The sequence below is a fragment of the Penicillium manginii genome, assembly GCF_028828005.1.
Source record: "Penicillium manginii strain IBT 31320 chromosome Unknown utg000008l:1.0-3226943.0:1.0-3228205.0, whole genome shotgun sequence".
NCBI lineage: Eukaryota > Fungi > Ascomycota > Eurotiomycetes > Eurotiales > Aspergillaceae > Penicillium > Penicillium manginii.
The window spans coordinates 1,753,113-1,777,412 of NW_026643109.1; the positions used below are offsets into that span (position 1 = coordinate 1,753,113).

At 51.2% G+C, this 24,300-nt stretch overlaps 8 protein-coding genes across 8 annotated transcripts; 5 read left to right on the forward strand and 3 right to left on the reverse strand.

The window, feature by feature from the left end:
- Positions 1–221: 221 nt before the first annotated feature.
- On the reverse strand, positions 222–923 carry N7533_011306 (class I SAM-dependent methyltransferase; the record flags this gene model as incomplete). The annotated part of the gene is made up of 1 exon (XM_057107956.1): positions 222–923. The coding sequence occupies one exon, from the start codon at positions 921–923 to the stop codon at positions 222–224; it is 702 nt and encodes a 233-aa protein (XP_056955334.1).
- Positions 924–1,541: 618 nt separating this feature from the next.
- pyr2 (non-reducing polyketide synthase pyr2) lies at positions 1,542–9,100 on the forward strand (the record flags this gene model as incomplete). Its single annotated transcript, XM_057107957.1, has 3 exons — positions 1,542–4,731; positions 4,811–6,581; positions 6,613–9,100. 3 exons carry the CDS (start codon positions 1,542–1,544, stop codon positions 9,098–9,100), a joined length of 7,449 nt encoding a protein of 2,482 aa, XP_056955335.1.
- Positions 9,101–11,374: 2,274 nt separating this feature from the next.
- N7533_011308 (UTP25 family protein) lies at positions 11,375–13,682 on the forward strand (the record flags this gene model as incomplete). Its single annotated transcript, XM_057107958.1, has 4 exons — positions 11,375–11,502; positions 11,559–12,066; positions 12,125–12,702; positions 12,770–13,682. 4 exons carry the CDS (start codon positions 11,375–11,377, stop codon positions 13,680–13,682), a joined length of 2,127 nt encoding a protein of 708 aa, XP_056955336.1.
- A 669-nt stretch (positions 13,683–14,351) lies between these two features.
- On the forward strand, positions 14,352–15,760 carry N7533_011309 (DMT family transporter; the record flags this gene model as incomplete). The annotated part of the gene is made up of 2 exons (XM_057107959.1): positions 14,352–14,732; positions 14,804–15,760. The coding sequence occupies 2 exons, from the start codon at positions 14,352–14,354 to the stop codon at positions 15,758–15,760; spliced, it is 1,338 nt and encodes a 445-aa protein (XP_056955337.1).
- Positions 15,761–16,607: 847 nt separating this feature from the next.
- Positions 16,608–17,243, forward strand: N7533_011310 (uncharacterized protein; the record flags this gene model as incomplete). The annotated part of the gene is made up of 1 exon (XM_057107960.1): positions 16,608–17,243. One exon carries the CDS (start codon positions 16,608–16,610, stop codon positions 17,241–17,243), a length of 636 nt encoding a protein of 211 aa, XP_056955338.1.
- Positions 17,244–19,174: 1,931 nt separating this feature from the next.
- N7533_011311 (alpha/beta fold hydrolase) lies at positions 19,175–20,204 on the reverse strand (the record flags this gene model as incomplete). Its single annotated transcript, XM_057107961.1, has 3 exons — positions 19,175–19,348; positions 19,428–19,778; positions 19,842–20,204. 3 exons carry the CDS (start codon positions 20,202–20,204, stop codon positions 19,175–19,177), a joined length of 888 nt encoding a protein of 295 aa, XP_056955339.1.
- A 499-nt stretch (positions 20,205–20,703) lies between these two features.
- On the reverse strand, positions 20,704–20,901 carry N7533_011312 (uncharacterized protein; the record flags this gene model as incomplete). Its single annotated transcript, XM_057107962.1, has 1 exon — positions 20,704–20,901. One exon carries the CDS (start codon positions 20,899–20,901, stop codon positions 20,704–20,706), a length of 198 nt encoding a protein of 65 aa, XP_056955340.1.
- Positions 20,902–21,100: 199 nt separating this feature from the next.
- On the forward strand, positions 21,101–23,217 carry N7533_011313 (fungal specific transcription factor domain-containing protein; the record flags this gene model as incomplete). Its single annotated transcript, XM_057107963.1, has 5 exons — positions 21,101–21,359; positions 21,422–21,922; positions 21,988–22,180; positions 22,450–22,946; positions 23,003–23,217. 5 exons carry the CDS (start codon positions 21,101–21,103, stop codon positions 23,215–23,217), a joined length of 1,665 nt encoding a protein of 554 aa, XP_056955341.1.
- Between the last annotated feature and the right edge of the window lie 1,083 nt (positions 23,218–24,300).

The following is a 24,300-nucleotide window of genomic DNA, read 5'->3' on the forward strand; positions in this document are numbered from 1 at the left end:
TGGAGAGGAGGGGCCAATCAGCTGATACAAAATAGTAGTTGGAGAAGTGGATGATGAAGCAATAAATAAAGGCCTGAAAGATTGAGAAACAAAAAGTCTTTAAATATCCATGCCATTTGCTAACTCTAAGGTAGCCTTCCTGCCGCTTACTACATACTAGTATGCCATATTACCCTAGCACCATAATTCCCAGCCCTTCTCCTCTCCCCGCATCACGCATCCTACAATCCTTCCTTACGACGAGGCTTTCGCGCCTTGAACATCAGTACTGTGCCAATGATGACCGTCTCCACTTCCTCAAACTCGGTTTTCAGGGCCTCGACAAAGTCTTCCGCGTAATCCTCCCGGTTTTGGAACATGTCAATGGAATTGTAGATTCGCTGCAAGAACCAGCTAAACCAGTTTTGTCGAATCCCTCGGCACAACAATGTCGAACCAAATAAGGTTCCATCATCCTTGAGAAGCGGCTTCAAGTTTTTGAACACGCAAGCCTTATCCTTGGATGTTCCGGGTAGGCAGTGCAGCACATACATCAGCGAAATAGAGTCGAATTGCTGCGGGGGCTTGAGATTGATTGGCTCAAGTATATTGGCCAATATACATTCCGTCTTTTCAGGGATCCCCACTCGCTTGGCAGCCTTTCTCAAACATCGCATGTGGAAATCGATAAGTGTCAGATTCTGCTCCGGCCAAGCAGGTCGGCGTTGCCGGACAGCACGGAGATAGTAACCTGTGCCAACACCGACATCGCAGTGGCGCTCTCCAATGTTGGCTTGGAAGAACGGGAGGAGAATACCCCTGGATGAACATTTCCAGGCAAACAGTGCGCTGACCCAGTGCACCCAGAAATCATACCACCAAAGAAGAGCAGGATTGTAGTAATTGTCGCGGCCTTCAGCATCAGAAAGATGGTATGAAGCCATTGTGAAGAAACAGTGAGACAATTGGACAGGTAGACAGAGAAATTGGGAACTTCAAAGTCAAAGATGAAGGTCAATCGGGTGATAGAGAAAGAGGAAACTAGACAGAGGGCCTACTGGGGCTCAATTTGTAGCCACAGCTCTCCGTTCCTCGGCCGAAGGTTGGGCAAGGCTTCCTGTAGGCGCATCTCGCGGGACACTGAAAATGCCTCAGATGCATCTAGACAATATTCACGAGAGCCAAAGAGGTAATAGCCCGGCGAGCTGAAGCATGAGGGGTAAAATGACACCTGGAGTGGCTTGCCTGATAACGCACTATAGAGACATTATCCACTTTGAGGATCGTTGACGTGGTACATGCAAATCACGTTGCATGGACCCCAATCTTCCGTGATAAGTGTGAATTGTGAGTGATATTTTTACTCATCGAAAGGGATTACTCTTCTGGGATAGAGCGATGGGGGCGGACTAGTTTGTGTGAAGTCAAATAGCAGCTGCTCCCGAGACAGTGGAAAGAAATCATATTGCTCGTTCTATACTCCCATTAGCAAATTTTTTGATCATTCACACCTGTACAAATACCTTTTTTATCATATAACTCCTCAAGAAGGGCAGTCAAACATGCCCTCCATGGAGCCCGTTGCCATTATTAGCACGGCATGTCGATTTGCCGGTTCCTCTTCGAGCCCATCGAAACTATGGGAACTCCTGGAGAACCCGAGAGACGTGGCTTCACAACCACCGGCCGATCGATTCAATATCAATGCCTTCTATGATCCCGAGGGCTCGAATCCCAGTACAACCAATGCCCGGGAAGGGTACTTTCTCTCTGACAACGTCAGGGCTTTCGACGCCCCTTTCTTTAATATATCTGCAACTGAGGCATTGGCTCTAGATCCACAGCAGCGCATGCTACTAGAGGTTGTGTATGAGTCTCTGGAGACGGCGGGTCAGCGTCTTGATACGCTTCGTGGATCCTCAACGGGTGTATACTGTGGAGTGATGAATTCCGATTGGGAAGGCATCTTCAGTGTTTCGTGCTCTGCACCACAGTACGGCAGTGTTGGAGTTGCACGGAACAACTTGGCCAATCGCATTTCTTATTTCTTTGACTGGCAAGGTCCATCGATGTCCATCGACACTGCTTGCTCGGCAAGTATGGTAGCCCTTCATGAGGCTGTCACGGCACTCAATCGGGGAGATTGCTCCTTGGTAGCGGCTCTGGGTGCAAATCTGATGTTGTCACCTTCGATGTATATTGCCGCCTCCAATTTGCAAATGCTGTCCCCCAACAGCCGCGGTCGAATGTGGGATGCCAAGGCTGATGGATATGCTCGTGGCGAAGGCGTCGCCTCTGTGCTCATGAAACGACTGTCTGATGCCATTGCCGACGGGGACCCCATTGAATGTGTCATTCGTGCTACTGGAGTCAATCACGATGGTCGCAGTATGGGTTTCACCATGCCGTCAAGTGCAGCGCAGCTGAAGCTCATTCAGTCCACCTACGCCCAAGCAGGTCTGGATCCACAACGGCCAGAAGACAGGCCGCAGTATGTCGAAGCTCACGGTACTGGTACGTTGGCGGGTGATCCACAGGAGGCTTCGGCCCTTCACCAAGCATTCTTTGATTCGGACGAAAACGACAGTGTGCTGCACGTTGGGTCGATCAAAACTGTCGTCGGACACGCTGAAGGTACTGCCGGTTTAGCGGGTATCATCAAGGCATCCCAGTCCATTCAACGTGGCATTATTACACCGAATCTGCTGTTTGATTCATTGAATCCTGATTTGGAGCCATATGCGCGACAGCTGCGAGTGCCGGTGGACGTTCTTGAATGGCCGACTTTGGCCCCGGGCGTCCCGCGTCGCGTGTCGGTGAATTCCTTTGGATTCGGAGGAACAAATGCCCACGTCATTTTGGAGGGATACGAGAGCCCCAGAAGTGTCAGCAGTGTAGAAATGAACCTCGGGTCTCAAGAAGCATGTCTGCCAATTGTCTTCTCCGCCGAATCAGATTACACTCTCGGTGCCGTTCTAGAGCAATATTCCCACTATATGCACCTCTGTCCAGATGTCAGTATTCACGACCTTGCATGGACACTGCTTGAGCGTCGCACTGCTCTAACGCATCGTGTGATTCTCTGGGCCCAAGATCTTCCACAACTTCAGAAGGTTATCGAAGCAGAGCTCGCTTTACGAAAGGCGGGCCATGCGTCCACAATTATTTCACGATCCCGTGCAAACACTCGCAAGCATATTTTGGGGGTCTTCACTGGTCAGGGAGCCCAGTGGGCACAAATGGGATTCAATCTGATCACCACATCCAGTACTGTCCAAGTGTGGTTGAGTGAACTGCAAGAATCGCTTGACACGCTCCCAGAGCCTTATCGACCCAAGTTCTCGCTGTTCGAAGAGCTAGCTGCCGGCACCGAGACTTCGCGTCTGCAGGATGCACTTTTCTCGCAGACTCTCTGCACCGCCATGCAGATAATTTGGATAAAATTACTCTGGGAATTGAACGTTCATCTGGATGCAGTGGTGGGACACTCTTCAGGCGAAATCGCTGCAGCATTCGCGGCCGGATATCTTACAGCTGCCGACGCCATCCGGGTTGCATATTTGCGTGGCGTATTCTGTTCAAACTCGGGATACCAACGCGAAGGTGCCATGTTAGCAGTTGGCCTTTCTATGAATGAGGCAACTTTGTTGTGTAAGGAGGTCTCCTCTTTGTCCTCCGGGCAAATAAATGTTGCAGCATCCAATTCGCCAGAGAGTGTCACTCTTTCTGGTGACCGTGAGGCAATTTTGCTTGCTGATCAGCAGCTGAAAGATCGCGGCGTCTTTTGTCGGCTTCTACGCGTGAGTACTGCATATCATTCACATCACATGCAGGCATGCGCACAACCATACCTCGATGGGCTTAGAAGTTGTAACATTCAAGTTCAAGCCCCGACATCTACCACCTGGTATTCGAGTGTGCATGGAGGACAACCAGTCGATGGCACGACTGTCATGCAAGACATTACTGGAGAGTACTGGGTGGAGAATTTGACAAGTCCTGTACTTTTCTCCCAAGCCTTGACTGCCGCTATTTCCGCGACAAAACCATCATTAATTGTTGAAATTGGGCCCCATCCCGCGCTCAAGGGGCCTTCTTTGCAAACAATCGCTGGTTTGGAGTCAACCCAGGTCCCCTATACGGGGGTATCTGCCCGCGGCGTGGGGGCTCTTGAGTCTATGGCAGGTGCCATCGGAGAAATCTGGGCACAAATTGGTCCCCAGGCCATCAACCCTCGCCAATACATGGCTGTCCTTCATCCTCAGGTACCTCTCTCGGTGGTTGCCGGATTGCCCTTGTATCCATTTGACCATCGCACGGAGTATGGCTACGAGACTCGCAAGGCCAACGGCTGGCTACACAAGCGTAACAGTCCGCATCCTCTCCTTGGCTCACTTAGTGAGGATCTGGGTGACGGTGAGCTTCGATGGGCACAGAATCTCTCTCCCAGTCGCGTGTCGTGGTTAGATGGTCACCGTGTTCAGGGCCAAATCATTGTCCCTGCTACCGCTTACATCTCAATGGCACTCGAGGCGGTTCGGATACTGGCCACAGAAAAGCACATGTCACTTCAGCTGGTCCAAATCGAGAGGTTGGTCATCGGACAAGCGCTGTCTTTCCAGGACGAGCGAGATGAAATCGAGATACTATTCGATGTGCCTCGAATGGAAAAGGCTGGGAACAACACTAGTGTTGGATATTTCCGCTGTCAGGTTTCTACTCCAAAGGGGGACGTGAAGACGTGTGCAGAAGGTGCTGTGAGAGTGACTTGGGGGGGAGCCTCAAGAGAATATTCTTCCTGCGCGCGCGTCTCCCTCGCACGCAGCCCTAGCGAGTGTTGAAGACCTTGAAGGATATTACCGCTCGCTCCGCGATATTGGGTACCAATACACGGGTGATTTCCAGGGCATTCATTCTTTGTCTCGCAAAATGGGCATTGCAACCGGCCAATTGCATAATCCAGCTCTGCAAGGCCTTCTTGTCCATCCGGCCGTTTTGGATACCGGTCTTCAAGGTCTTTTGGCTGCAATGGGGGAGGGGTACTTGACTGCCCTACATGTCCCAACGCGTATAGAGGCGGTCACCATCAACCCCGTTGCCTTCACTGGTAGCTCACTAGACTTCGAGGCTGTCGTCACTCGTACCGGAGCAGACGGCCTGGTGGGCGATGTGGAGCTATACACCGCGATAAATGGACCAGGCGCAGTCTTCTTCGAGGGTGTACATGTCTCACCTCTTTCTCCTCCGTCTGCAGCCGACGATCCACCGGTATTCTGGGTGCAGCGTTGGACTCCGCTCAAGCTGGATGCCAATCGGTCCAACTCCCAGTTGACCCCGGAGTGGATGGCTAGGTTAGAGGTATATGAGCATCGAGCTTTCCTTGTCCTCAAGGACCTTCTCGACCAGATCACTCCAAGCCTTCGCGCAGGCTTTGACTGGCATCGTGAGCGCGTAGTAGCCTGGATTGAGCACCTCGTGGAAGAAGCACGTGTTGGACGGCACGCAGTATGCAAGACCGAGTGGCTAAGCGACCGACTGGCTGACCTTGAGCCGACTTGGACACTGCCAGGGGCCATCATCGAGGACCAAATCATGCATCGTGTCCACCAGAATTTGATTCCTTTCCTACACGGGGAAGCACAGATGATCGATGCTTTGCGAGAAGACGAACTGCTCACGCGCTTTTACCGCGATGAACTGGAACTTCAAGATGTCAATCGTCGTGTCGGAGAGCTGGTAGGTGATCTCGCTGTACGCTATCCGCGAATGAAACTTCTCGAAGTTGGCGCTGGCACGGCCTCGGCGACGCGAGAAGTGCTTCGACATGTTGGGAGAGCGTACCACTCCTACACCTTCACCGACATCTCCGCTGGATTTTTCGAGGATACGCTCGATTCATTGCCCGATCATGCCGACCGCCTCATTTTCCAGAAGCTGGATGTTGGCCAAGACCCAGTCGATCAAGGCTTCGAAGAGCATGCGTATGATGTGATTATCGCCGCCAACGTGCTTCATGCCACTCCTTCCCTGGAGCAAACCCTTCGCAATGTACGAAAGCTCCTCAAGCCAGGCGGTTATCTGGTTGCGCTAGAGATCACCAATCTTCATACCATCCGTATTGGTCTTTTGATGAGTGCCTTCGATGGATGGTGGCTCGGTCATGAAGACGGTCGTCCCTGGGGGCCCATGGTCTCGGCCTCCCGGTGGAATGATTTGCTCCTGGAGACAGGGTTTGGAGGAATTGAAACGGTCAGCGACCGTGCTCCGGGTGATCTGACGATGTACTCGGTCTTCGCGGCCCAAGCAGTAGACGACCAGATTTCCAATTTGCGAAAGCCATTGTCTCCATCTCTAACTCTGCCTCCGTTCGAGCGGGGAGTAATTGTTGGAGGGTCATCCGATCGGGTAGCAGATATCACGGCTTTGATCAGCCCGTTCTTTGCAACAATCGAGTATTATCCTTCCATCGACAGTCTCGCGGAGGGCCCACGAGCCGTGGTGCTGGTGCTGGTCGATCTAGACGGAGAAGCCTGCTTCCAGGATTTGACAGAGTCACGACTGGCTGGCCTTCAGACCCTTGTGCGAATCGCCGACAAGACACTGTGGGTGACAGGGGGGTTCTGAGACAGATAGACCCCATCTTGGCCTGAGCAAGGGCTTCCTCACTTGCATGAACTACGAGCATGCGCCTGCCATGTTCCAGTACCTCAATATCATTGACCCAGCTAAGGCGCAGCCAAAAATGTTAGCAGAGCATCTTTTACGCTTGGGCTTTACAACCCAGGTAAATGACTTTGCACTCAGCAATTGTCTCCACAGCACTGAGCTGGAGTTGCGAATGGATCGAGATGGCAACTTCCTATTCCCGCGGATCAATGTCAGTGATGACTTGAACACCCGATATGCAGCTGCTCGTCGTCCAGTTGTCCAGTCAATTGAGGATATACACAGGGAGGTGGTCGCTGTTGACCAGGCCCCAGATGGACAGCTTCGACTTTGTCTTGCCGACGAAGTGCGAACCAAGATCGACGAGTCCATTATCGATGTGCGATATTCTACCTCTCGCGCACTTCGCATCAATAGTGGTGGATACCTGATATTGGTACTTGGAAAGGATCGAGTCACGAAGACAAGGCTCGTAGCTCTAACTGACCGACTAGCCAGTGTCATCTCTTCCGCTTGTTTTTGGGAGGTCCCGGACCATGTTTCTACGGAGCAAGAATCGGAATATCTGCATGCTACCGCTTCATCTCTGCTTGCTGCGACGCTTTTCAAGCCAAGTGACAACGTAGTATTGATGCATGGCGCGGATGATGACACCCTTCGTCGTGCTATTGCTATCCAAGCTGCTGCACAAACCATCACACCTGTCTTCACGACTACCAACATGTCGTCCATCGGCCCAGGAAGGAGCATTCGCGTGCACGAAAATGACCCACTGCGGACGCTGGCTCGTCGACTCCCGCGGAATGTCTCAAACATCGTGAATCTTGATCCTAATGCTGATCGTCTTTTTGGTCGGTTGATATCGGCAGTTGGCTCGCCGGGTATCTCCAAAGAGCATATCCTTGGTACTTTGACGGAGACATGTGGCCGAAAATCGGTGTCTCAATCCGCAATCCAAGTACAGGGATTGATCGAAACTCTACGTAAAGCTGCCGTGACAGCGGAACAGCTGGTTGCTCAATCTCCCAGCTCGCCTCCTTTGGTTGTTCCCATTGCTGACCTTCCTTCCTCTGCGATGGATCTGGTGGTTGTTGACTGGGCTACATCCACTTCCAAATCAGTACAAGCGCACATAAAGGCAGAGAGCAGTCTCGTGCGTCTTTCCCCCAGGAAAACATACCTTTTGGTCGGCATGACCAGTGCCCTTGGCCAGTCTATTACCCAGTGGCTGATCTCGTGTGGCGCCCGCAATGTTATTCTTACCAGCCGCAATCCACAGATCGACCCGGCTTGGATTGCAGAACTCTATCACACGACCGGGGCGCGCGTCGAAGTCATGTCCATGGACGTGACAAAACGCGCATCAGTCTTCTCACTATCTCAGCGCTTGAAATCGGATTGGCCACCACTGGGTGGTGTTGTCAACGGGGCTATGGTGCTTTGGGACCGGCTCTTTGTTGATGCAGATCTTCCCCTCTTGGCTGGTCAGCTCGCACCAAAGGTGCAGGGCAGTCTCTTACTTGACGAGATCTTTGGCGAGGAGCCAACCCTCGATTTCTTCATCCTTTTCGGTAGTGCTGTCGCGACGATTGGCAACCTGGGCCAGTCTGCATACACAGCAGCAAGCAACTTCCTGCTTGGGCTGGCAGCTCGTCGTCGATCACGCGGGCTTGTAGCAAGTGTCGTCCAGCCGGCCCAAGTAACTGGTGACATAGGCTATCTTTCTGGCAAAGGCGACGCATTTTGGAACCGCATGTTTGACATGCTGGGTGACCACCCTGTGTCAGAACAGGACTTGCACGAGCTCTTTGCTCACGCTATCTTGACAGGGCGTGGGTCTGAATCTTACCCAGCGGGCTTAGGATCAGCCAATGCAGATGATGACATTGTCTTAGGCGGTATCCGCATTCAAGACCCTGCTGTGCATCCAGACATTCTCTGGTTCCGCACCCCCAAAGTCTGGCCTTTCATCCGCTACCATCACCAAGGTGACGGCCCCTCTGCATCATCGGGTACAGCGATGCCTCTTGCTCAGAGACTTGTTTCCGCAACCACAATGACGCAAGTGGGGGAGATTGTCGAGGAAGTTGTCACAGCCAAGTTGCATCACCGTCTGCATCTTCCCGGCGAAGTCGGAGACGGCAGCGTCGCCGGTGACACGCGACTGACCGAACTTGGTGTCGACTCGTTGATCGCGGTGGACTTGCGTCGCTGGTTCGCACAGGAGTTGGAGGTTGATATACCAGTTCTGCAATTGCTTGGAGGTTGTTCGGTTCGAGAGTTGGCAGAAATGACAAGTGGGTTGTTAGACAAGAAGTTCTTTCCAGGAGTTGTCATCGAATCTGTTTCGGAGGCAGGGGATAAGAGCGAATGCTCTGGTGATGGCCATTATGCCGGGTCTTTATCTTCATCTTCTTATCAGGCACTCACCCCTCCTCCTGGGGGCTCTGATTGAGATGCCTTCGTTCTGCAATTCTAGTTTTTCGAGTTAATGGAACAACAATAATAGCGTCGCTGAACTAGTAGTGTAACTAAAAACAACAAATAAGAGCGACGGGGGGGCCTCAGTCTCTGTGATGTGTAGACCTGTCGTCAAAAAAGGCTCGCGGACGGTGTTGTCCCATTCCAAATGCGGTTTAGACCCGGGGCGTAATTTCACCGCGCCGAACTATTGCCGGGATTTGCCCCAAAGACTACATTGGATTGAAATAGATAAAAGAGACGAGGTAAGCGGTTAGGAGGAAATCTATGGAGACATACTAGCTAAACATAAACATTCGTCTTAATTCAAAGTTGCCATTCCGAATCTCAGATGGTATCACATTTCTCCAACAATCTTGATCCGTCGGTGTAGTAGGTCGACCTGTCGGAGGAGGACCTCCATCGTTTCGTGGGAGTCGTCGAGCCGCATTTCAGTATAAGAATTCCCGCTGGCCTGGAGTATTTTGAACTGCTGGGCGGCAAGGTCGATATACAGATTGATTTGTTCGCAATAAACACGAGCCCAATGTCTCAAAACCTCGCTCTGGAAATTCCTGTATCAGCGAGTCTTCTCTTTGAAGTTAAGTGGTTGTTCTGATCAATTTGGCTTTACCTCCGTCTGAGCACACAGATCTCAGGACAGTCGATTTTCACGTGTATACTCAACCTCGTTTATGAACAGCTCAATCTCTCGATGAATTTGTGCCTCTAGCTGAATGGTTTTCTTATGCAGAAGTCGAAACTGTCAGCAAATGATCAACCACAAGTTCAAACAAGTCGGGCCGGTCGTCATTTACCTGGATTCTTATTCCGCCCAATGTGGGTTTAACTTGGGGCTTGCTCTTCAACAACAGTACCATTCGCCTTCCGGCGCGCAGGACCTTTGCCTCTGTAGTGATGATTATTTACATCCTCTAGATTTTCAATTAGACCTTCGTAGAGGTCGCGCACTAGGTCGACTGGGCGGTCCAATCCTTGGGTATATTAGCAGATATTCGGGGGAAAAGGGGGGGGTTCAGATCGTGGTATGGACGTACAGGGAATCCGATAGCCAAAATGATTAAGATGGCCAGGAACTGGATCGGGGTTGACATAACCATGCACTAACCAAACGAAACAGGAGGAAAATCATTTCAAGCTTTTGTTTTCGAGTACTGACAAGAGGTTGCTGATGGTAATGAAAAGTTAGTTGAATAATAAGTAGGGCTGCGAGTAAGAATCATCGTAATTGACTCCAGTGAATGAGGAAGGCGCGATAGGCCACAGCCCCTTCCTGTTCCTCTCCAGGGCTACATTGAGGTAATACCTGCTCACCCGAGCCATTGATTTAGGTCGAGATATCCCGAAGAATAGTGTCAAGTTGTGCAAAAAGGCTTTCCAAGACCGAGACGAGGCTAGTGTCTTCTCTGAGATCGTTCTGTAAATTTGCATTCGTTGGCGGAGACACGGGAAAACTTCCCCAACGATATCTAGATATTGAATTGATCTTGTCGCACTCCTCTTCGACTATGACTTTCGATTTGAGCCTGCAATTCGGTGGAAGCCGGATGACGACCTTGAAGCAAAAGGCCGAGGTCTAGTCCTTCGAGTGGCACGGTGTTTGTGAAATATTCATCTCGGGCAAAATACGGGATGTTGTGGGCTGGAATGGATCACGGATCAAATGAACTTGAGGGAAAAGGAGAAAAACTTGGAGGTGAAGAACTCGGAGGTTGGAAATGGACAGTGAAGAGATGAATGGGGATTGTGCGACAGAATAGCCATGCCAAGACAGTATAAATTGCCGAAATATATGGCGCAAGATAGGTGTAGGGAACTGTAAATAGCTTTAGAAAATATCAATAACCCAGATCAAGTGGGAATGAGATAGTGCTACTTGATTACTGAGGAGTTGATAGTAGTTACGATGTAGAATAGTATCGTTGCCGATGATTCTCAATTTTGAGGAATTGTCATATTTATCCATTATAGACTTTTCAAGCATGAATGCCATCTAAAAGCAATGTGACAGACTCAAAATTAGAGATTAGATATTTGATATAGATAGCTCATTTGATCCTATCGCAAATAGTGTGGTAATGCTGCTGTTCAACTGTCTGGATGTCCATAGCGGGGAGGCGGTCAAGACATCCCATCACGAGGAGATAAGGAAAACAATTCTGCCGCCAAAAGTTGACAATTTTCGGCGACAATTCCCCAGCTCCCCATATCCTCCGTGAACACTCATACCCCCTCAACACAATCCACAATGGCCTTCTCCCGAGGCGGAAGAGGTGGAAGAGGCGCCCCGCGTGGCCGCGGTCGCGGTCGTGGCCGTGGTGGCCGTGGCGGCTTTCGGCGACAAAATTTCGACTCGTCCCGACTGCACGATGCACAGTGAGTCGCAATCACATAATTTACTGCCAGCTTGAGCCCCGGCTGATGAATTCTAGGTCGGACGAATCCTCCGGTGAGGATGCGCCTGCTATGGAGCTCGAAGATGATGTGAATATGGATGACGATGTCTCCTCCAGCAGCGACGAGGAGGAGCAGACCGAGCGCCCGTATAACGAGTTGTTACAACTACTCCAAACCGATGCCGAAACCAAAGGACCAGCTCGCAAGCGCAGAAAGGTTGCCGGGGATAGCAGTGATGCTAAGGCGGTTGCGGTGGAAGAGTCCGAGGATGAGGCCGAGGCCGATGCGCTGCAAGATCAGGCCCCGTCGGATGACGAGGAAGAACCTCAAGAGGATGAGGACGACGATGCTGCTGGTCCTTTTGAGAAGCACTTCAACTTGCCCGATGGGTCTGATCTTCCCAAGAAGATCGAGCAAATCCAGGCGAACAAATGGGTCTCGGCCAAGAAAGAAGTAGACGGCTTGCGCTTCGTGCAGTCAATCCCGGATATGGGAGACGCCGCATCGTTGCTACCAGCCATCAAGAGCACCGCTAACCTAAAGGTTTGTCTCATTTCCCGCTATCCTAAATTTCTCTTTGAACTCTGTCTAAATTTTCCAGCTCAAAAATAAACTCAAACCTCGCGTCGCCGAACTGCTGCCGACTATCACTGGCTCCGCCCAACACCTTGCCCCATATGTCTTCGACTACCAAGATCTGCTCTTTGGCGCACGAACAGCGAGCAATGCGGATAGCATGCGCGAGCTTGCAGCCGTACACACAGTCAACCATCTCATCAAGACACGCGACCAAGTGCTGAAGAACAATGCCCGTCTGGCCAAGGACCCCGATACTGATATCGAGTGTCGGGATCAGGGTTTCACCCGGCCCAAAGTACTCTACATTCTGCCCACTCGACAGGCCTGTGTGCGCGTCGTCAATGCGATTGCCCGGATCTACCAAGCGGAGCAGCACGAGAACAAGAAGCGCTTTACGGATAGCTTCTCATCGCCCGATGATGCCTCTTGGGAGAACAAGACGGAGGACTTCCGCGAACTGTTCGGCGGCAATGACGACGATATGTTCCGTTTAGGACTGAAGTTCACCCGCAAGACCGTCAAGTACTTTGCGCAATTTTACAATTCGGATGTCATTCTGGCCAGTCCACTCGGTCTACGAACGATCATGGACCAAGCCGAGTAAGTCACCACCCGTGAACCACCATGGCCACCACCAGAGAACCCCAAACTAACCATCACCTCGCAGTGCCAAAAAGCGAGACCACGACTTCCTCTCCTCCATCGAAGTCGTCATCGTCGACCACGCCGACGCCCTCCTCATGCAGAACTGGGACCATATCTCCTTCATCTTCCAGCATCTAAACCAGCAACCGAAAGAGGCCCACGGCTGCGACTTCAGCCGAGTCCGCAACTGGTATCTAGACAACCACGCCCGCCACATCCGCCAAACAATCGTCCTATCATCCTTCATAACGCCAGAAATCAACTCCCTCTTCTCCACCAACATGCAAAACACCTCCGGCCGCATCAAAATAACCCCCACCTACGCCGGCGCCATAACCGACCTCCCCCTCCCCGTCTCCGTAAAGCAAACTTTCACCCGAATCGACAGTCTCTCGCCCCTGAAAGACCCAGACGCCCGCTTCAAGCACTTCACCACGACCATCCTCTCAACGCTGGTGAAGAATATCGCTGCGCGCAGCAAGGCCGGCGCGGGGACTCTCATCTTTGTCCCCTCGTACTTGGATTTCGTGCGGGTGCGGAATCACTTCGCTACTTCGGCGCAGACGACGAATGTTTCTTTCGGCGCTATATCCGAGTACACTGAGCCTCGCGAGGCTTCGCGGGCGCGGAGTCACTTTGTTACGGGACGACACTCGGTGTTACTGTATACAGAGCGGGCGCATCATTTCCGGCGGAACCAGATCCGCGGTGTGCGGAGGGTGATTATGTATGGTGTTCCTGAGAATCCGGTGTTTTATGGGGAGATTGTGGGATTCTTGGGGCTGGATCCTGCGGCGCTGGTTGAGGCTGCTGAGGGCGGTGCGCGGGTTTTGTTCACCAAGTGGGATGCGTTGAAGTTGGAGCGTGTGGTTGGAACGGCGAGGGTGGGGAATATGTTGCGTGAGAGGGGTGGTGATACGTTTACTTTTGTTTAGTGTGTAGATTCGGACTCGGGGTACGTGTGGGTGTATAGTGAGTGTGCATCTGATATTTGGGGATGTGCCGAGGATGCGGGGCCATCTGTCGATCCTTGCGAATCTGCTGAGATCAGGTGGACTATAGCTGCAGGTTGCAGCCTGCAGCCTGCAGGGCTGTACCTAAACAAGATCTGGATTACTTCGGATATAAATCCGGGGTCAGTTGCATTTATCTAGCATCTGTTGAAATAATACAAAATTTACACTCATTTGTGGTTATAACCAACTAGACTTGGTCACGCGCTCTCAGCAAGGCAAATGGAAGGTCTAAGATCAGGTATCAACAGCACCACCAGTAATAACTAGAGGCATATCTAATAATATAAGCAAATGCAAGTAATATACGAATGACCGTGAACCATCGGGCTTATTCCTAGTCAATAACTAACTAGTTCTAATTTACTGACTGGTAAGTTAGTTACTTGGTTTGTAGTGTGAGCGGTCAATGTCACCCGCCGACATCGCGCATCTTTCCGTTTTTCTCTCCGTCCATATCTCACTCTTCCTCACCTTTCCTTTCTCTCACTCATTTTCTTTCCTGTATATTCTCATGGATATATCTCTTGGACATATATAATAGACCCCATCGGCAGCAAATTTGAGCTGGCCAATATCACAGATTGAAAAATGTCGGAACCATCCCACCAACCAGCACCCACCCAACCCCAGCAACAAACCCAAACCCAAACACAAGCACAAGCACAAGCACGCGAGGGCCATGACAGGGATTACCAAAACCACCCAGATGCCCCTCTTCCCCAGCCCTACCACGATGATCCCGACCTCGAATCACTGGCCGAGTACGAGCCGCGCCCCATAGACGAAGACGACGAAACCGACGCCGCAATAGCCTCATCCCGCCCACGCACCAAAACAGCCGCCAAAGCCCGAATCTTCTGGCTCCAAAATAAAGGCATGGTTCTCGTCCTCTTAGCGCAAATGTTCGGCGCAAGCATGAACGTCATGACCCAGGTTCTGGAAATTCACAGTTCAATGCATCCTTTCCAGGTACACCCCGCCCAAGCCAACCCAGCCCAGTCAATGCGAATGCCAGCTAACACCACGCTTTTTTTTTCTAGATCCTCTTTGCCAGAATGTCCATTACAGCCCTCGCAAGCTACATCTACATGTTCATTGCCAAAACGCCCCACCCACTCGGCACAAGACCCGTCCTCCCACTCCTCCTCTTCCGCGCCGTCTGCGGCTTCACAGGCGTTTACGCTCTCTACTACTCCGTCCAATACCTGCCCCTGTCCGAAGCAACCGTCATCACCTTCCTAGCCCCCATAATGACCTGCTACGCCTGTTCGTTCTTCATCCCGGGCGAGACGTTCTCGCGCCGGCAGCAAATTGCAGCGATCATCAGTCTTGTCGGCGTCGTGCTGATCGCCCGTCCGTTCCGCTCCCAGTCCAAGCCTAGCTCCGACTCCGGCTCGGAAAGCGAAAGTCCCGACGACGCAGACGCTTACCACCACGTTCTCGCGACGGTTGTGGCTAGTATCGGCGTTTTGGGCGCAGCCGGCGCGTACACGTCCATTCGAATGATCGGCCGTCGTGCGCACCCGCTTGTCTCTGTGACGTATTTCTCCAGTGTGACGACGATAATCTCGCTTCTGGCGATGCTGCTTCTGCCCAGTGTTGAGTTCCGGGTACCCGGGACGAGGACGGAGTGGGGGTTTATGGTTGGATTGGGGGTTTGCGGGTTTTTGTTGCAGTTTTTGCTTACGGCGGGGTTGTCTTATGTGCCGCCGAAGAGTGTGGGTGGAAGGGGAAGGGGACGCGGTGGGAGGCAGGGGTCTAAGGCGACGAGTATGGTTTATACGCAGATGCTTTTTGCGCTGTTTTATGATAAGGTTGTTTGGGGGACAACGTTGGATGGGGTGGCTTGGGTGGGGTCTGGGCTTATTTTGGCCTGTGCGGTTTATGTGGCTGTTATGCAGGAGGGGCCGAGGAAAGGGGGTGATGATGTTAAGGTGCAGGAGGGAGGGGAGAGAGAGGGTGAGGTTGTGAGGGGGGGAGGAGAGTGTGCAGAGTAGTGCGCAGTAGATGGAAGTAGTTTTGTTACTGTTAGTTCTTGTACATATCTGCTAGGCCTGGTATATCAAATGTAATCTAGACGGTCTAGACTTGTGTTTATACCAGCTGTAGATACAGTCCACCACCCACCTGGGCAGTGTATACTAGACTTGGCCAATCAAGGCATAAATAAGACCATTACCACCTAGGCATACTAATCACTACAATCTCCTGACTACTCTACTCCTAGGTACTCTGTATATGTTCCTCATGCTTCACGGAGCACACTGCTCCACGTGACGTCACAAGGTTACACGCCGGGATTGCCCGTGGCTGCATTATCCTCAACCACTCACAGCTGCAGCGGCCAATTGCCTCTGTGGAGAGGCTATGAGGGAAATCTCTACCGTTTAGCGTCATGGGGGCTGACGATGGATTGAGGAGGAAAGCGTGGAGTATATAGTGGAGCAGGAGCCCACTTTTCCCCAGACTGTGCAGATCTCCAAAGGAAGTCCCGACATTTCATCTCCCACAATATACCAGCCCTGGAGTCAACTTGAAGTCAAGGAAGGTTGTGAAGACCCAACTAGCCCAGCCCACAATGCGCCACTTCGACGCCTGGCTGGTCCGCGACCCCTACTCCATCTGGCACTACTACACAACGGGCCGAAAATGGCAAGACCAAGTCTGCGAATTGATTCACGACCGAGCAATCTGCTCGCCCGCTGGTAGTAATCTACCATCCCATTCTACACCTGCCAGTGGCAGTATATCTACCCACGAAGACGGACTCGGAATAGACTGGACAAAATGCACCCCGCAACAAGCCCCCCCTCCTAACACAACTGCCCCCCCGAAATCCGCACCATGATATGGTCCTACGTCTTCGGCTCCTCAACCCTTCACCTCGTCCAAATAAAAGACAAAATAAAGCACGTGCGATGCACCTCCACCTCCAGCAGCAGCAGCAGCAACAACAACAGCAAAGCCCTAACCCACCACCGCCACTGCTGCCCCAAAACACCCGCCCGCTGGCGCATCTACGACGGCCGCATCCCAGGCCACACAGACAGACTCTTATACCCACACACACACGCCGACCTACCATCCACACTCTCCACAGCCCCCGTCGCACTCTTACGCACCTGTAAAGCCATCTACGCCGAAACCCAAACCACGGTGTACAAAAACAATACAATTGACGTGGACGACTTGTTCACCTTTCTCTCCTTTGTGGGGTCCCTGTCCCCCCGCGCTAGACGGGCTATTACGTCTCTGACAGTGCAGTGGATGCCTGTCTGGACACCGCTGAGTGGGCAGGAGCATAAGGGGTCGATATACGCGCATACGCATAGTGATGAGCTCTGGGTGCGGTTTTGGGATTGTATTGCTAGGGAACTTTCTGGGTTGAGGTGTTTGAAGTTGAGTATTGATTTGGGCCGGTTTTCGGGGACGATGGTTGGTGGGGGGGGCGGTTTTGGTTGGTGGTGGTCAGAGGCTTAGGCTTGATGTGGCTGAGGGGTGGGTTAGGCCTTTGCTGAAGGTTAGGGGGGTTGGATGAGTTTGATCTTGCTGTTACGGCTAGGTGTGATGGGGTTTCGAGGGGGGTTATTGAGGGGGATTTGGTTAGGGATGTTCTTAGGTTGAGGGGGGATTTGAGGGGAGTTATGGTTGGGGAGAGGGGGTGGATGCCAGTGGTTTTATGGATTTAGACGTTGGTGTTGATGTGCCCTTGGCGGTGGGGAGGAGGAAGAGGGTGTTGGCTATTACGGCGGGGTAGGTTGGGCTGGGGCATGGTTTGGCGTTAGTTATAGATGGTGAATGGAGATTTTTTCAGCTTTCACTGTAATGAACTAGTAGTATTTTGTATTGTTGGTGAGATTAGGCTTCAGGTTCGGGGTATATTACGCTTGATATAACCAGGGTTGAAACTTGAACCCTGTGTATATCACGGAGTAATTTATGCTGGGATATTCCAGATAGTTGTATTTGCCGGGCGCTGGGTTAGTAGGTGGCTTGGCCGTAAGGCACCTCCTAGTTATCTCTAAATAAAATATGTTTTGAACATGAACTGCCCAAGTCAAAATCTGCGTCAACTACGTGAGCTCTCCGGGATATAGAGAAATAAATAAGAGTGAATATCACTGATAGCTTTTATAAAGAAAATTCTATCATGGAAGTGCGCCCTGACACGTGTCCTATGGCAAGTATACTACCTTGATAGACTAGTTAGATTTACTATTTAGAAGGCTCACCGAGCTATTTGAGAGTCACTATGGAGGAGGAATACCTTATGCCAAAGCCGAACCTTATCAGGCCTTGGTCTATATAGGCCAAACTCATTGGAGTCCAAAGATATCCCATTTTTTTTAGAAAAAATAAAAAATTCAGCCTAGCTTTTTTGGGGAGTTGCGTTCGTTGTTCGCGACAGAGTCAGTTCTACTTCAGACCTCTCGATAAGAAGTACCATGATAGATCAACTAAGTTAAGCACTTTTCATAATCTTCCGACTGAGCTGCGCGTTCAATGATGTCGCTAGTTGTATTTTTGTGGGCAGAGAGATACCGTACCATACCATTGATGTTGCCCAATGAATGATATGCGCTAAGGGCTTGGCAACAGGGTCAGAAAGAGTTTCTGAATACTGGTGGACGCGCGCTGTCGCACGCTGTGGCCCTGAAACGAAACGAGCACGAAAAGCAAGTGTAGTTGAGTGATTGTACGAAACTTGAATGATTAATTTTGATAACGTGCCGGCAAGGGATGGAGACATCTCCCCTAGGATCGGCCAATTAGCTGAGTGCGGGTAAGGACTAGTATAATTATCACATATAGAATATAAAGACCTGTGAAGGGACGCCGAAAATAACCACTTTTGACGCTAGAAACGGCTGCCTTTCCACCCGTAACTCTGGTCGTCCAGCAGCCCCTTGACCGATGTACGGCATAGATTGATCAGCGCAAGCTGAGAGCCAAGGCACCCACACCCACGCACTTCATAGACAGAGAACAAAACACAAATCAGTCCATCGAGAAATCGCCTCATATCCTCGTTGCTATCAAACAAGTGCAGCGCTGCCACCGTCACTTGGCTTGAGCCGGCCACCGCTATGACAGTATCATGCCAGGCGAACTAAAGTAAGCTGGATAGATCTTTATTTGGATGCTCGAGCGAGTGACCGAATGACTGGGCCGTAAGGACCCAGCACGCAGCGTGTCTCCCTTGTATACCAGTATAACAATGCAGGGGCCACCAGCCACTTTCGAAGTCAAGAAATTCATTTTCAAACTTATATACTTCCTCCCACGAGGCTAATCCACGATCACGGCCGGAACTTCTCAGAAATAACTTAGCATCCTTTAAGCCATAACTGTGCTAATAGCCGACAGTCTCCGTGGTTAATTACCACCTCTCAACAATCAATCTCAAGATATCAGTTGTACTTCGTCACAAATTCAATCAGGGCCTTGTCTACTTCGTTCGGATGAGAGCCACTCAAGAAATGAGCCCCACCTTCCACCGTCACTAATTGTGCATCCGGAGAGTTCACGAACATCTTGATCTCCTCTTGAGCGTTTGCAATCGAGTACACCACGTCTTTGGTACCCTATACATCGCAAGATGGATTTAGCCAAAGCCTTCTCTTGGCAAGTGGACATGAAGCTGTCCGACAGGTAGAAACTTACGTGTAGCCACAGCACAGGACACCGAACATCGGACAGGCGGGAATGCAGTCCATCTCGTTCAGCAAGGTTAATGGCCGCCATCCGGATACGTCGACGACCGTCATCGCCACGATAGTTGGCCTTGATCGTCTTCCGCCAGAATTCGCGAAGCTCCGGGGCGCATTCATTGAAACCAATGTCAATAAGGAAGTCACAGTACTCGGTGTCCGGCTCAAAGTCTTGAGAAGGCTCATTTGTAGTCCACTTCGTAATATTGGGGCGCAGGAGCCCGGCGCCATTCCAGCAATTAAGCTGGCGTGTGCGCTCAGATTCGTAATCCAGCGAGGTTCCAAGCGGGATGATTCCTTGGATCTACTGGACGTTTGAGATGGGGCCATGTCATACTCGTGTGCCTATCTGGGATTATTCACGTACCTTCTCCGGTCGCATAAGCGCCATTCGAACAGTGATCCAACCACCTTGGCTCGTACCGAGCACAAAGGCCTTTTCAATGCCGAGGGCATCCAAGACCTGCAGATTCATCTCCGCGGTATCCCAATAGGTCCAATTCTCACGCTTGGTTCGTGTTTGGCCATGGCCAAGCAGTTCTATGGCCAGTAGATTCATGGAGTTCGTCAACTCTTTGTCATCATATTGTTTCCGGTAGAGATCCGCGGAGGTGGTGAAGGAGTTGACGAGAACAAGCGTGGGCTTCTTTGCGTCATACGGGTAGGGCATATGATAGGAAGCATCGATACCCCCCAAGTGAGGGACTCGTACAATTTGCGTACGAGACATTATGCCTGTCAGTTGAGCCTTGCGTGGTCCGTATGATAAATATGATAAAGGAGAAGGCGTTGACTTCTGCTTAGTATCTGCAGTGGAGAGTCTAACGAATTTTCAGTTTGCAAAGTCCAACTGGGCTCTCTATATACTCGCCCGCGAGCAGGCTTCTAATAGTCTTGTCAAGCGGAAACGTCATCCGGACGAATGGAATGGTTAAGATATCGAACCGGTCGAACCAGTCGAACCGGGATTTGGTGGCGACCGGGGAGTTAGGCTGGTGTGGGGAAGTAGCTTAACAGAGCGCAGTCGGATGCGATCATCTCTTTCCTTCGCCGAAAAGGGCGGGGTTTCTGTGAAACTGCCAATCATTCCCGGAAAAGACAGCGGGAAATGCGAGCGGGGAGAATTGGAGTCTCGGGGGAGAGCTTCCTTACCACGCATTACCCTCGGTTGGATCTGAGAGAGAATGCCTGGCGATTGCCCTTCGATGACTGCAGGGGATGCATGTATCCTAATACCACGAGCGCCCATTCCAAACCATGTCTCCGTCCGCGCTGCAGTCGAATAAACGGCGCAGGGCCACATTGGCCTGCCAATCTTGTCGGCACAGGAAATCCCGGGTGAGGACGCAGTCCGCCTCGATTCGAATGGTGCCTGAAAGCCAGCCGGGCTGACCGGAATCTCTTCTAGTGTTCAGGTGATCGGCCATGTGCCCTATGCCGCGAACTGGAAATCGAATGTTTGTATTCGGAGGGTGCTGGTCCGAATAATTTGACCTTGAGAAAAAGGTGAAGACCATTCAATTCCCCTCCACTGCAATCGACAGGTCTTTTGCGAGCGATCTGTAGGCGACGGATGTTAACAAATGTCCAAGCTATATCCAGCAACTGGAGCAGCGACTAGAGAGGATGGAAGCGTCAATACGGCAGCTCCAGGGCCATAGTTCATCGGCGCCCATAGACGGCAAAGAATCGAGTGAAGGCCCGAGTAGGGGGTCAGAAGACCCATTGAAAGATGTACAGGACTCTTCAACTGCCTCGGCAGCAGCACCAGATCCCAGGGGCGATAATACAACAGAGCCTCTGGGAGAAATTGATGTATCTGAGAGCTCGGTAGACGGAATGGGAGCGCTTCAGTTTACAGACGAAGAGAATTGCGGTTTCTTCGGTATGCTAATTGTCTACCTATATGGGATTGTTGGTGGCACCCCTGGGCGCTAATTGTGCAAGGGCCTTCTTCTAATATCGCATTTCTGCGGTATATATCCCGAGCGATAGCAAAGACAAGTCCGCATAGGGAGCCGGCCCTGGTCCCGTCTTCGTCGCAGAGGACCTGCGGGACGGTCAACGGTGCCAAATCCCCATCTACGGGCCGCCCGGTGAGTGTTGAAAACATTAATTTGAGTGCGGCAGTCAACATCTACGCTCTACCAAGCGAGGAACGTACGTGGAGTCTTATTCAGCAGTATTTCCATAAGACCGGACAGCTTCTGCCTTTTATCCATGAAAAATCATTCTGCGAGACATACTTTCAGATGAAGAAGGAAAGATTTCGCAAGGTTCGTAGAACCTGGCTCGGTCTGCTCAACATCGTCCTTGCTATCGCAGCAAGTCTGTCAACCAAAGGTGACATGCCTGCAGAGAAACGAATACAGGAATCCGATGTGTATTATCAAAGAGCAAATGGCCTCTGTGATCGAGATTCCAAACGAAATGCCAGCTTAGAGATGGGTGAGTGTCGATGCGGGAGCTGACCTTGTTCTTTGCAGTATGTCAACGAGCTAATTCCGATGCAGTGCAATATCTCCTAATCCTAGGTCAGTACCTACAAGGTACCCAAAAGTCAGTGCAAGCTTGGACAGCACATGGGTTGGCAATATCTGCGGCGTATCAATTAGGTCTACACTCTCCAGATGCAAATCGAGGATTTCCTCCAGCGGAATTTGAGACTCGTAAACGCACCTGGTTTGGATGTGTCCTTCTTGACCGGTGAGGACAGCTCTTTATGAGGTCTTGCGCATTGCGTTGATTCGGTCATTCTAGTACTTTAAGCATGACTTTCGGTCGCCCGTGTACCATACCTGAATCTTACGTGAAGCTGGAAATGCCCTCCCAGGACTTGCAAATGTTGAGCTCGCCCGCTGAGTCTAATACTTATCGAATGTTGGACGGCTCTTTTTTTTACGGCTGCAGTGTGAGCTCTGACTTGATTTTCCATGTAAATTGGAAGACAGTGATCTTTCGCTAATAATATACAGAAAGCTATACGTTATACTTTATAACGTGCTCGAATCGTGCTACGGGGCCAATTTAGGGTTCGAAGTTTCCACGAGCCCTATAGACGCCATGTCCGGGATCCTCGAAGGGCAGCGCCAGCTCGATGAATGGCGACTTCAGCAGTTGCCCTCCCTGGGCCTGAAAGTATGCGACAGCCCCTTAAGTCTGGGTGACGTTGAGAAGATGGACACTGGCTCGATAATCCGCCATCGATTCGAGGTTGTCCTCTCCGTGCGCTATAATAACCTTCGAATCCTGGTGCATCGCCGCTGCTTAGAGAGCCTCCTCGACCCAATTCAGACACAAGGTGACACGCAGGCGACGTCTGAAACGCGGTTGCTTCAGCAAATGGGGCTGAGCAGCGTCATTAGCTGTGTTGAATCTGCTACGTCGATTATCTCGATTGTACACAATATGTCTGCCGGTAGTGGCTGGCGACGTGAGTTCTTGGGTGCATGGAATTATTCACTCTATTACAGTAGGTGGAGTTCTGTTATATTTGACTTCAAGGAAACTGAAGCTGATGTAACACAGCCTTCAATGCAGCACTAGTTATTTTCGGCTCCCTCATCGTGGCATCGAAGGAGCGTGACCGCAACCCGTCAGCCTGGATCATGGTTAGCCATTCCCGGCCCTGTATTGACACGGCGGCTGAAGCACTGCGTCAGCTTGACCCGGGAAACCCTGTTGTTGAGCGGTGTCAAGAATACCTTTCGCAGCTATCTGCAATATTGGATCCTCTCAGTTAGTTATCCCGCACAGATGCAAACCGCCCTTCCGTCCCATCCGTGCCATTCCAAGGCTGGCCCTGCCCACGCTTCAGCAATTGTCTCAAAAAACCGCTAACGGCTCTCACCTGCACAATGCACAGTTTCAGAAGAGCCATATTTTGATAATAGGCTTGCTTTCGACTTTCCTACCGAATATTCAACCGGGCTCTTTTCTCTTCACAGCTCCGACTTGGTACCCCCCGTGGACTTTGGCGAATTCATGATTGGTTAGGGCTGCAGCTTCTCAGTAGGGTCCTCGGAATAGTGAGGCATTGACTACGAGTTAGCTGTAGTGGAGCAAACAGAGAAGGGGCTATGTACGTACAAGCTGGGTGGTTCGGCTGTTCGAGTCTCTCGAGATGGATTCGCCGCGGAAGGAGCAATAGTCTCAGTATCCGGCATTGCCGTAGGAGTGAGAAAAATAAACTTAAGGCAGACATCTTAGCGTACCTGCTGATAGATGATGTAGTGGATCTTTCACAGAGAAGGATAGTATAGTGAGAATTAGATCCGCTGGATAATAGTGCGGCACCGAACCCCTGACGGCCCGGCGGCCCAGCGGGTCAGGTAATGACAGTAAACTATCTAGCCAATGCTATGGTCATTTTACAATCCCCGTGTGTCGGCATTATCGTTCGAATATTATTTAACACCTCAACTTTACCCCACATGCGCCACCAATTCCGTCTCGCGTGGGTTTAGAAGTCCCACAGGCGTACGTCCCGTCCAGCCTCAGTCAGCGGATGCGGGGAATCCGGGGTATCCTACCCCCAAGGCTGGGCCGGAATGCCTAACTCCCCGAGTGGGCAGCCCGGGGATTGCGAAAATAGAGAAGTTGCAAGTGTATATATATCCTTCGGTATCCCCATGACTTGTTTCATCAAGTGCAATCCTAAGCTATTTTATTCTCTACCACAAATAGCTCTATAAACCCGGAACGTGGAACATGGTGAGAAGGCTGCTTCTCGAATGCTTGACTTTGTACTTATACCTACAGGCGAATCAGCGTGTTCATGTTGGAATCATCGGCGCAGGAATAGGAGGGCTGGCAGCTGCCATTGC